This window comes from Drosophila erecta, unplaced genomic scaffold, assembly GCF_003286155.1.
Source record: "Drosophila erecta strain 14021-0224.00,06,07 unplaced genomic scaffold, DereRS2 tig00000307-arrow-arrow-pilon, whole genome shotgun sequence".
Classification (NCBI taxonomy): Eukaryota; Metazoa; Arthropoda; class Insecta; order Diptera; family Drosophilidae; genus Drosophila; species Drosophila erecta.
In genome coordinates this window covers 457,310-469,321 of record NW_020825221.1, presented here as the reverse complement: position 1 = coordinate 469,321, position 12,012 = coordinate 457,310, and the positions used below count along the sequence as shown (strand labels likewise).

The 12,012-nt window shown below is 34.5% G+C and overlaps 1 protein-coding gene across 2 annotated transcripts in view; it reads right to left on the bottom strand.

The window, feature by feature from the left end:
- Positions 1 to 12,012, bottom strand: part of LOC6541212 (transcription-associated protein 1) — a 111,493-nt gene that overhangs the window by 31,645 nt on the left and 67,836 nt on the right. For both annotated transcript variants that reach the window (XM_026983530.1, XM_026983529.1), the window contains 4 exons: positions 10,932 to 11,227; positions 8,700 to 10,286; positions 8,359 to 8,641; positions 6,631 to 6,781 (listed from right to left, as the gene is read on the bottom strand). In XM_026983530.1, the coding sequence (XP_026839331.1) occupies positions 6,631 to 6,781; positions 8,359 to 8,641; positions 8,700 to 10,286; positions 10,932 to 11,227 (2,317 nt within the window). The remainder of the gene's footprint in view (positions 1 to 6,630; positions 6,782 to 8,358; positions 8,642 to 8,699; positions 10,287 to 10,931; positions 11,228 to 12,012) is intronic.

Sequence of the window (12,012 nt, the reverse complement as noted above, 5' to 3'; positions counted from 1 at the left end):
GATTAGGATTTAGATTTTAGCGATGTAGACGCTGCGCAAGTTGCCACGCCAATTTCTATCGATATGGCACACAAAATGTACAAAGCCCAAAACTAGCTGAGTACAGGGTTCCGATAGTGAGGGAAATCGGCTTAACTGTTCTTTGTTATTACACCCGTTTCTCGTAAAGTGAAAGGGTATACTAGATTCGTTGAAAAGTATGTAACAGGTAGGAGGAAACGTTTTCGACCATATAAAGTATATACATTTTTGATCAGGACCAATAGCCAAGACCATCTGGCCATGTCCGTCCGTCTGTCGAGATCTTAGAACCTATAGAAGCCAGAAAGATTCCCAGATTCCCACCCCCACTCTAACGCCCACAGAGCACAAAACTACCACGCCCACTCTTTTGAAAATTACATTGTTATTTTTTAATTTTTTTTTATTAGTCTTAATCTTTTTTGTCTTTTTGACAAAAACCTTTTTGCCACGCCCACAAACCGCCTAAAACTGTCATGCCCAAACTTAAAAAATTTATTTCATTTTTTTTTTGTCTCCAATTTTGTACTACAGATATTCCATATAACGTTCGCACTTCCACTAGCTGAGTATCTGAGGTATCTGATAGTCGGGGAACTCGACAATAGCACTCTCTTGATTTATTAATAAATTTTTATTAATGTAGCAGTGAATGGAATAATTTTTGTCTGTGTATTTAAAATTAGTACTGAACGTTTTTTCTGTCTATACAAAGATATATAAATGCGTATTGTAACGAACTGATTTTGTTGGAATGCTTAGTACGGTATACGCACGGCTTGCACGGTTAGCTAGGGAAAGTAAATTAATTAACATTAGTCTACTGGAATGAAAAGGCTATATATGGATTGCATCCCAATTAAGGTGCCGTAACGCAAACAGTAAAACGTTTTTTTTACCGATTCAACGCGGTCAGACAAAAAACCCCGTATTGCAAACTCCAAACGGGTGATCCATACTCAAGAATCGGACGGACTAACGAAATGAATAAGGTTTTTGGTCATGTAAGGATCCTTAAATTCCTTCGACCACCTTTTAATAAAACCAAGCACACCCCTGACCTTATAGACAATAGACGAAATATGGCTTGAAAAGTTTAGTTTAAGGTCTAGAAGAACACCAAGATTAACACGTGCTATTCTGTTCAAAGATCACCCATTTAAAAAAAGCGAGGTCGTAACTTTACACTTGAAGCTATTTAAGTTTAGTACGTTATCACGGCACCATAGTTAAAAGCTATCTAGATCGGATTGTAAGTCCGAATGGCAAGAAATGTCCCTATATTGCAGGAAAAATTTAGCATCGTCTGCGTACAGAAGTTTTATGTTTTAATACTAAGGGAAAGTCGTTAATAAATAAGGTAAAAAGGAGCGGGCCTCCTTGTGAGACGCCGGATGTGACTCGGAGAATACAAAACAAAGAACTTTTAAAGAGGACCCGTTGCGTCCTGCCATTAAGAAAACTTAAAATCCTATTAGGAAGATCAACAGGGAACCCTAATAAATCGAGTTTCTTAACCAAAAGTGAATTATTAACAGAGTCAAATGCTTTACTAAAGTCAGTGTAGATGATCTGCGTTTCATAAAACCGTGCTGACACGGTGATAAAATTGACATAGAAAGGTGGTATCGACTTTGATATTAAGAGTAAAGCTGTTCGGAAAGAGGTAACGTAGAATATTTTTTGGGAAAACTGGGCAAATAATTCGGCTATTGCCTGATCTGATGTTGCAGTAGTATTTTCCAAAAAATATCGAGTTGGGGTAATAACTTGTTTTGCGATTAGTGCTAACAATATTACAAAACTGTTTTGGATCCTGTGCGAACTAGAACATACGACAGCATGGTATAATTTAACAGAGCACTTACATTTTTTGAAAAGATATACGGTATATTTATATTTTGAATATAGTCTGGACTTTACATTTCTTAGGTGTGTCAACTCTTTAATAAACCAAGGAGGTTTGCTGGAGATAGACGGATAGTAAGTCGCAACACTCGAGTTAAAAAATGAATTGATTTGAAAATGATTGATTGATCGAGTTAAAAATGAATTGTTTGCGGTATAAAAAATATTTATGGCATCCATCATTGTATTGCATTGTAGGAGTAAAGATCTGACCAATTAAAGCCAGATATAAAATTATTTAGCCTAAGAATGTTTGCCTTTCGAAAACAATGTATTCGTTTGTTTGACTTCTCTGATTTCTCTTTTATTACGCCATCTGTGTGTGATTGTCACCTCAAAAGTAGGATGACAGAAATTTCGGACATGTTACAAGACAGATCCAATAATCGACCAGGAGATTTTCAAATATAATTAAAGTACGACGACGATAAGTCGAGCAAGTCGTCAATAATGTCGTGGTGTAGGGTGTGTAGGTGTGCTATATGAAGGTAAAGGATATTCGTTTTTTTTTTCTGTGGACCACGTAGTGCCTGGTATATTAAAATCACCTAGAACTACCAATCGGTCCCTATCGGAATGATTCTTTGAGAGGGATTGGATAGCGGACAAATGATTTAGAAAATCTTGGAATTCGTAAGACAGGGGAATCTAAAGGCTATCGGAAAATGACAGCTCTACGCATATGGATTCTACGTTATGGGACTCATCAAAAAATACCTCCTCTGATGAGAGGGTACACCTAACCACAATTAAGACTCCATCTTTAGATATAGATGCAGATGTTTCACACAGATTCACACGGGCCCTTTTTCCTATTTTTTATTTTAGCTTTGAACTTTTTCACCACCAGCCAAACTGGTTTTACTAACCAGCCAAAAAATCACCAGAATATATGGTCGAAAAAAGCTCATTGCCATATCATTTTTTTATTCAGACCACTGCACCAAGACACCAAATTTGCAAGAGCGCAGTTAGCACGCTTAGAACTTTTGATTTTATGTGGGAGAGTGAGAGAGCGGGTGCACAGTGCAGTTAATGTGCAAAGAAAAACAACACCAAAGAGCACTACGAACAACGCACAAAAGATAGAGTAAACAGAACCTAAAGACAAAAAAATTAAATGTTTAATTAATGTGTTTAAAATAGTGCACAAATTAAAATAGATTCACCCGCGAAGCAAACGTTATTTTTATAATTATGCGTACAAAATAGAATTATTAAAAAATTAATTAAAAAAACACTGGTTTGGCAAAAGCAATAATAAATTCGGAGCGCAGAAAAAAACACGACCGTTTGCTTTGAAGACAGAAGAAGTTCGAGGCGTCAATATCATTGAAGAAACACAGAGATAGTAATATTGCCACCCAATTATACAGAATATTTATATGTTATTTTTAATCTATTAAAAGACATAACCGACCCACACGAACAAGAAATCGAAATACGAAAATCCCATTTAGCAAATAGATGAAACAGTAGCCCATTTAAGAAGATATATATACAACATACAACCACAAAAGATCAAATAATCAGAATCCGCAATTTCCATTTAACATTCGGAATCCAGAAAAAATCATTTGGGTTCAGGGCAGAATTCGCAAACAAACTTTTCAAAGATTTTTGTGTACATTACACTATAGTAGTGTATTTTACGTCATTACAACAATCTTCGAGTGAGTGATTATTAGATGCTCCTGCTGGTCCTGCCTCAAGAATTAAATTTTGAAAAAAGAGGTTGTATAGCTTTTAACTATTTAGTAAATTTATTAGTACAAATTACTAATATGAAATTAAAAAAAATATGTATACTTATGTAAGTGACCAACATTCAGTATTTGAAATGCAAATAATAGGTTGTCAAATATTTTTTAAAATTTTAAAATGCTTTATAAAAAGTGTTACAGTGATCGGATTTAGTTCAAATATGCGCCGTTTTGTTCGATAATCTGTTTCCATCTAGACGGCAACTTCATAATACCTCCCTCGTAGAAGCCCCCCTCCTTATTTGCGAAGAACTCGGACAGCCACTTTTCACAAGCCTCTTTTGAGTTCAACTTTACACCACCAAGGGCATTCGCCATCACTTGGCGCTATGTCCGGGCTATACGGTGGATGCGATAAAACCTCGCATCCGAGCTCCCGTAGCTTCTGACGAGTCATCAACGAAGTGTGTGGTCTGGCGTTGTCCTGGTGGAACACTACACCCTTCCTGTTGGCCAATTCTGGACGCTTCTGGTCGATCGCCTGCTTCAAGCGGTCCAGTTGTTCGCAGTAGATGGTAGAATTAAGTCCATATGGGAGGCCATATGGGAGCAGCTCATAGTGGATGATTCCCTTCCAATCCCACCAAACACACAGCAAAACCTTCCTGGCCGTCAATCCCGGCTTGGCCACTGTTTGGGACGATTCACGTTTTCGTTTTCGCTTGATATTGTCGTATGTGATCCATTTTTCGTCGCCAGTCACCATCCACTTCAAGAATGGGTCGAGTTCGTTCTGTTTCAGCAGCATATCGCAGGCGTTGATTCGGTCCAGGAGGTTTTTTTGCGTCAAATCATGCGGCACCCAAACATCAAGCTTTTTTTTGTATCCAGCCTTCTGCAGATGGTTTAAAATGGTTTGGTGACTAACTACCATCTCCTGGGCGATGTCACGAGATGCCACATGCCGGTCTAACTCGATGTATTCCATGATTTGATCGGTATTTGTCGTCACAGGTCTTCCGCCGGCTGGCTTATCCATGGTGTCGTTTTCACCGGCTCTGAATCGTCGAAACCATTCCTCCGCGGTTCGAAGTGATAGAGTACCATCCCCCAAAACACCATTAATCTCACGGAACGTTTCTCTAGCGGATTTGCCTTTAACGAAGGAAAACTTTAAAATAGCGTGAATTTCGGCGTTAGTGAACTCCATGTTTACACGTCTATAACTGTTGAACGCAATATCCAAACTAATCATGCATAGCGTCGTTTTGTAGGTTCAAATTATATGTACCTTTCAAATTATGTATAGTATTGCAAGATACGAGCTCTGTAGCGCTTTGTACATAGCCGCGAAATTCAAAAGACAAAAAGGCGGAAAAGGAAAAGGCGGGAGATATTTGACAATCTTATATTATTTTGTTGAATGTTTTTTATATTCTAATTTGATATTTTTAAAAACCGCTCAATTTTGGGTGGGTAAAATGGCGCGCCAAATTTCTTGTTTCTTCTTGTAGTTCCTCTTAACCCGTTTGCTTAAAGCTGACAAATACATAGAGCTCATCGTTTGCTACTCTTTTTCCATATTTTAATAATTTATCCGTAATTACATTCAATAAAAGTTTATATGTAAAGTTCATTTGTAAACGGTAGCTTATTCGAGGGGCGATTTTAACTAATGAATATTAAAATTACTTCTTTAAAAAAAATAAGTCACGGCATTAATTTTTAATAATATTTTATTAGATCATTACATTAAACATTAATTAAATTAAGTAAACATTAATTAAATCGAAAATCGTCTTCTAGCACAACTACGCACACATGCACACTTTTTTGCTTACTGTTTTCACGTACACACACAACCAAGTAAATTATATTTTTAGTTTTTTATGCTCTCAATTTTACGCGATCGGGGAGAGAGCAATTATGGTCGCCACCAAAAAAGTGACTGCATAGTTACGCATCTTATTATTCTAGTGTCTTTGCTTTTACTCTACGAGTAACGGGTATAAAAACAAGTGCAGTGAACAAGTATTTAGAGCATATAGCGGTACCACAGTGCGAGTGTGCTGCAGTAAAACATATCAATTATCATTTATCAATAAAATTGTATATATAAAAAACTAACTAAATATGTACCCTTCCCTTACCCTTTAGAAGGGATAAGTATTCCGTTTTGCGTTACAAATTATTACATGTATTAAAATTGGAATATTTTTTTATAATATTATTTAATATGTATTAGAATTTTACATTGTTCACTTTAATAAAAGTTTTTCTTGACTATTAATTTATGTAATTTCTATGTATAAGAGTTTATTTGCTTATTACTTATGGCACTATCCAATAGATATTACTATTCAATAAATTTATGAGGTGAAATAGAACACGACAGAATGAGTTGGTAACTACAGTTAAAAAGGGTGCAGACGCGAAAAGTGGAGTAGGTCAAAAACGATGATTTAAGTTAGAAGTTAGAAGTTAATCAGTAAGAATTTTCCTTCGATAAGTCGTGGTAGAATATTAGCTCTGCAAACCTCAAGTTTTGCTTTGTTAGGGTTAGGGTTGAAATTAGCATTTCATCATTGCATTTAGCAAATCAGAATTGAAATTAGTAGACCCATACATACTCAAGGGAGAATACCCGAGAATACATCATCCTTAATATGAAGAATACATATGTTTAATAAAAAGTGATTTTCAAATACTAATTACAAAGACTTTTCCATCACGATGAAAAAATCTTTGTGTAATCATCCCCCAGTTTCAAAACAGTTATTTTTAAAGAGAGAGTGTCGGTCAGAGAAATGGATGTGCATCCGTTAAAGTTGGATCAGTTGGCGGTGCCAGTAATGAGCTCTGATCCTTTGTTAGAGACTTCAACTTGGCAATTAATGTTGTCATTTATTAAAACATATAAAAACATACATATTGACATTATCGCTGTGGGTGGTATTCCTAGTATAAAAATAAAAAATAAGTGCATTATCAAACATACCTTCGTGATAGACTTTCTCCTGGGGAAATTATTGGTGCTTGCGGATCATTAACCTGACATGCTAAACGTATCAAGAAATTCAAAACCGTATCACAGTAGGATTTATCAATTGAGCGCAACATGTCATCAGTCTTAGTATATGATCCCACTCCTGTACAAAGATGAATAAAAGAAAATATTTTTGTAATATTATTAGTTAAAGTTAAATTCATGTGTTTTTTATTTCTTTCTATATAGAGCTACATTGTGTGTATTCAATTACCACCTGATACTTTTGGTAAATATATAATGAAATAAATAAGTTTGGTGGTAAGCCAAATTTAAAAAACCTATTCAACTTCATCAACAACCGTTTTTTTTCGTACGTATGTAGTGTATGGTAGTGTATGGTAGCAGCGGTGCCCTCACAATTACAATTACATGTACGACATGCGCAAGAACAGCTAAATATATTAAACTAAAACAATTAGTTAAAAAATATTATTTACATAAAAACAAAAAAGGTTTCCAACCATATCACCCAACATTAATTTTCCAACTCTTCCCACTTGAAACGAAAATGTTTTATGATATTCTTCACTTTCGATTAGTTTCCTGATCGATTTTGCAAACAAAATTATATAATGCTCATGCATTGTCCATAACCCAGTAGTTAACCTTGGCTTTGGACAGATTTGGTAGTGCGAAAAGGGTGGCTATATTGTTTGTGAATACAAGTGATGGATTATCCACCCTCCCACCAGATATCATAGATTAGCAAAATGCTTAACGGACGTACATTGGTTTTTGCACTGTGGCCACTTTTTTGGTGGCGGCAATAATGGCTCCTCTATTTATTAATATTTCATTTTAATTTAATTATGCGTTTATCTTTTTGTTCCTTTTTTCCATTTAATATCCTTCTTCGCCATTAGAATATTTAACATACTGATTTGCAAATAGCTGTGTAACTATGCTGTTTTGTGAGAAGTATAATACAATCAGCAATTAAAAATACATCTGGCGGAGAAGCACTCAAACCCTTATCACAACGGTTAAAGTCATAAATGTTATGAAAGAATACGAAGTTTTTAGTTTTTTTAAACTGTAAGAAGTGGCCCCAGGACCAAATGTCAATCAATACAAAAAAAAGTCCTACCTTCACTTTATAATAATAAAATAAAAAATAAATTAATAAAAAATAATAAAGCTGCTACTTATCTTTAAAGCTACAATTTATATTTTTAACTATTTGTTAATTCCAATTTAAAGAATTTAAATCCCATATTGATATAACTTTTTGATAAGAGCAAGTTACGCGATAAAAAAAATTCCTGGGTCAAATAGGTTTAAAGCAATAGTACTCATAGACAAAATTTTGGGTACGAACTTATTTGTCTTCTGATGTTATATTATGTTGATGTTATATATATATATATATTTCGGGCTCATAATCCAGCAAACAAAAATTGTTTTATACTTTTTGGGTTCAAGAATGCTGTTTTACTTCTTAAGATTTTAACGCCGTTGACTCAAGCCAATATATATTTTGCATTCGATAGAAATTAAAAAAACAAATCATAAAATTGTGTGGACGTGGCAGTTCTGTTTTTTGGCATTTTCTAGAATGCTGTAAGAACTTTACATGACCTATAGGCAATTTTATGTTTCAATAAAAATGCTTGCCTTGGAGGCACAATGATTGACTTTTTAAATTTAAGAATATATTGTGATAATTCTTTTACTTTCCTTGGGCTGTTGTTTCTCTTATTATATCTAATGACTTCTTTCGAGTTTCAATAAAATCGATCCCTGATCGTTTTACTGAACTTTCCTGTATTAAGTCCTCTTCGGCTCCATCTGATTTAGTTTCACGATCATCCTTAATACGATGAAGCTCCCATTTTATAATAACTTCTGCTAAGTCAACAGCAAGTTTCTTATGTTCAATAGAAGCAGTAGGAGGAAACCCAAGGCGCTGCATATAGTTAATCAAGTGTTGCACTAGTTGATGTCGAACCGGAAAATACACCTGTAATAAAAATTATATTATTATAAGATTGTTTTAATGCAACAAATTTTGTCCTTACTTTATAATGACGAATAATGAGTTGCAAAATATGGAATAACTGCTGCATAGCGTGACCTTCTTCAACTATAATTTTTTTTGTCCAGTGTGTTAGCATAGTATTTCCATCTTCCATTCGCAACGGCATAGCTGGCGTTAGTACATCTAGTGCTTGCTTAACAATAGATCTGGCTTCTAATGCATGCCCTTTCAGCAAAGAATGAAATACTTGTAAAACTATTTTCTTGTGAATTGCCAATCTTGCGATTATATGCGAAAGTAATAAGTGACCGTGATATCGTGCAGTAGGGTCCACTGAACTCTTACTAAGCAAACAAGGCCAAGCAAAGGTCATGAGACGTCTAAGCTTATTACCTTGGCGCTTATTATTAGCATCTCCGTCATGTATGTGCTGAGATGCACGTTCTACCAATAAGCATGCTAGTTGCAAGAGAGCTATTCTCACTGCATCGTCATATTGTTTATCTGGGTCAAACACTTTATTAATAAAAACGGATACAATATTTTTTTCATCTTCTTGATACGGGGTCGGAGGAGCCCCAATTAGTTTATTTCCTTCGCCTTTATCGAAACTTACAGCAAAACAAGGTATTATGACAGCTGTAATTATTTTCGCTTTTAGCTCTTCTGAAAAAAAGCTGTTATTAAAATTTTCCACAAAGTAAAAAAATGCGTTTCTTTTCCAGTTAACAGTAAAACTTTGCGCTACTGTGTGTTGCAAGAAGTCTCGCAGAAAATAGACATCCGGTATAAATCGAAAGCATAAAGCCCTTAATAATTGAAAAAGCAGTTCAATGTCATTTGTATTGTTAGAAAAATAATGCAAAAGTATTTTTCCTATCAAATGCCATAAGTCACATAGAACGTCTTCAGAGCTTAATGTACTGAAATAATTCTGCCAACAATTTTTAAGGGCGTCAACAATATCTTGTCGTGTTGGTATCCATTGATCGTCTGATTCCATTAATGTAAAAATTATTAAAACGGCTTGGTGCTGAATTTCGTATTTGGGCGCTTGTGGGAATTCTGTGTTTGTATTTAAATAAAGTATTAAAGTATTATACCGACTACTTTTTATTACTGCACGAAATGATACTCCCGATTCGTGTTTCAACAAGTATATGAAAAGCCGATTCCATTGCGGATCTATCATAAGAGATTCAGTTAAAAATAAATCCACTGTTTCAGTTGGAAATCGTTGAAGAAACTTAATTAGGGCTTCTCGATATGGACTTGATGCCTCAATCATTAAGTTTTTTTCTGTTTTTAAGACAAGTTGGCATAATTTTTCAATGTATTTTACTGATGCTGAGATAAAGTAAAACATTTCGATTAGTATGACAATTTTCTGTTCATATTCTCCACCTTTCGAAGATGCAAAGAAATTAACGTTCGGACTTGTTGATTTGAATTCACCTACAAATATTTCCATAATTTTAGAGCAATGTTGCAATATTTGCTCACTTAATTTCTCATTGAACATTTGAGGAAAGAGCTGGGTAAAGTACGATAAGCGTTTTATTGCTGGTATAGATAAATTTCTATGATCGCCCAATTTTAATAGCAGCGGGCGCATTGCAGACTGTACCTGAAAAAATATAAAAAATATAGTTATTCATATATAAAGAATGTGCGCACCACATGGTTTTTCATTTTTGGACGTGGTCAAAATATTTTGGGCCCTCCGGCAAGGCAAACAAAAAGCTGTTTGTTTTGTTTTTTTTTCTTTTTTCTGCTAATATCTGCAAAATGCCGTCAATGTGCCGAAAACATTGCACGTGGGCAAAATCAAGTTCCCATTTATTGGTACTCAATATTGATGCTTAATGTAAAACCTTCTAGATTTTTAAGTTCCCGATGCGGACTAATATACTAATCATAAATCATAATCATAAATATACATTCCGCACAGATGCATAAATCAGTTTGGAGAAAGAGATTTAAAAAAAAAGTGTTTAGAAGGTGAAGTGAACAAAGTGAGCAAGATGGCAAGAGCGTTTGCCTGCCGATTTCGAGGGAGCAATAATAACGTCAGAATAGGAAATCCGCCAGTGGATATTATTAGAAACATACAATTTTTGCGTAGGAAAACATTTTACTTGGTAACATAAAATACTATCTTTCTCTTTGTTTATCGGTGCCTTAAATTTGAAGATATTTTTAAAATTGTTAATGTAAACGGTTTATTTTGAAATTGATAATAATTTGCGGTAAAGTATCCTTGAAACCATACCTTTTCTTTTTCTAAAGTAACTCCAGTTATAAAATGCTTCATGCATAGAAACGCAGTTGCCTGAAGTTCTGATTTATCACTTTCCATTATTTTAAAAATTATATTTATTATTTTTTCTTTGTATCCGATATCACTTATATAGTGGCATGCTGCTAAAGCTCGCAACGCACTATTCCTAAGTGGTATAAGATTCGGAACGTTTTTGTAACAGTCCAACTTCGCTAATGTGGCATCTTCGGCTTCACTTAGTGTAAGTAATTCGTGAAAAAATAATTTGTGGAAGTTATTCGACAAATCTGAAAGGAATAAAATAAAGTCTCTGATTAAATTTATTTTTAAACTTGGTCTACGTATAATAAAAACAAAAAAAGAAAACTAAGTTCAGCGAACAAACATAGAGTTAATAAGATTTTTTTATTATCTCTTTTTAATAATAAGACGATGATTTAAATTTAGAGATTTTTGAAAAATTGCAGTATTTTTTAGTTGACTAAAGCGAAAATTGACATCGATGCGCATATGCATATGTTACGATAGAAATTGAAATAGAGGAAAGTTTCCAAAAGTGGAAGCGCGTGAGTGCAAGAGAGAAAGAGCGTGAGAGATGCGTGAGAAGATGACCCTGCAGCTTCTCGCATATAATTTTCATTTTAAGAATAATGACAGTCGTAGTGTCCGTGAACAATAACACGTTGTAAATTTTGTAACTATCTATAAGCTATCGATTACGCCATTGTGCAGAGATGGTTCAATCACTTAGAACAACCGATTTGCGTATTGCTACACCAATAATTTTAGTTTCAGAATTTCTTGGCATAGCGATAGAAATTGGCATGGCAAAAAGTAAAATCACAGCACATCAATAATTTCTAACGAGAGGGGGTGACAGTTTTGGGCGATATGGTGGGTGTGGCCGAAATTATATAAGCATACCGAATTTAATTGGTTAGACAAATAATAAAATTAAAAAAAGAGAAAGAAAATTTTAGTCTTTAGTGGTAGAGAAGGGAATATATTCTACAATTTTATGGCATATATCGCTTTGACAGCAATTGGAAAGTCAAATAACAAAGTAGAAAAA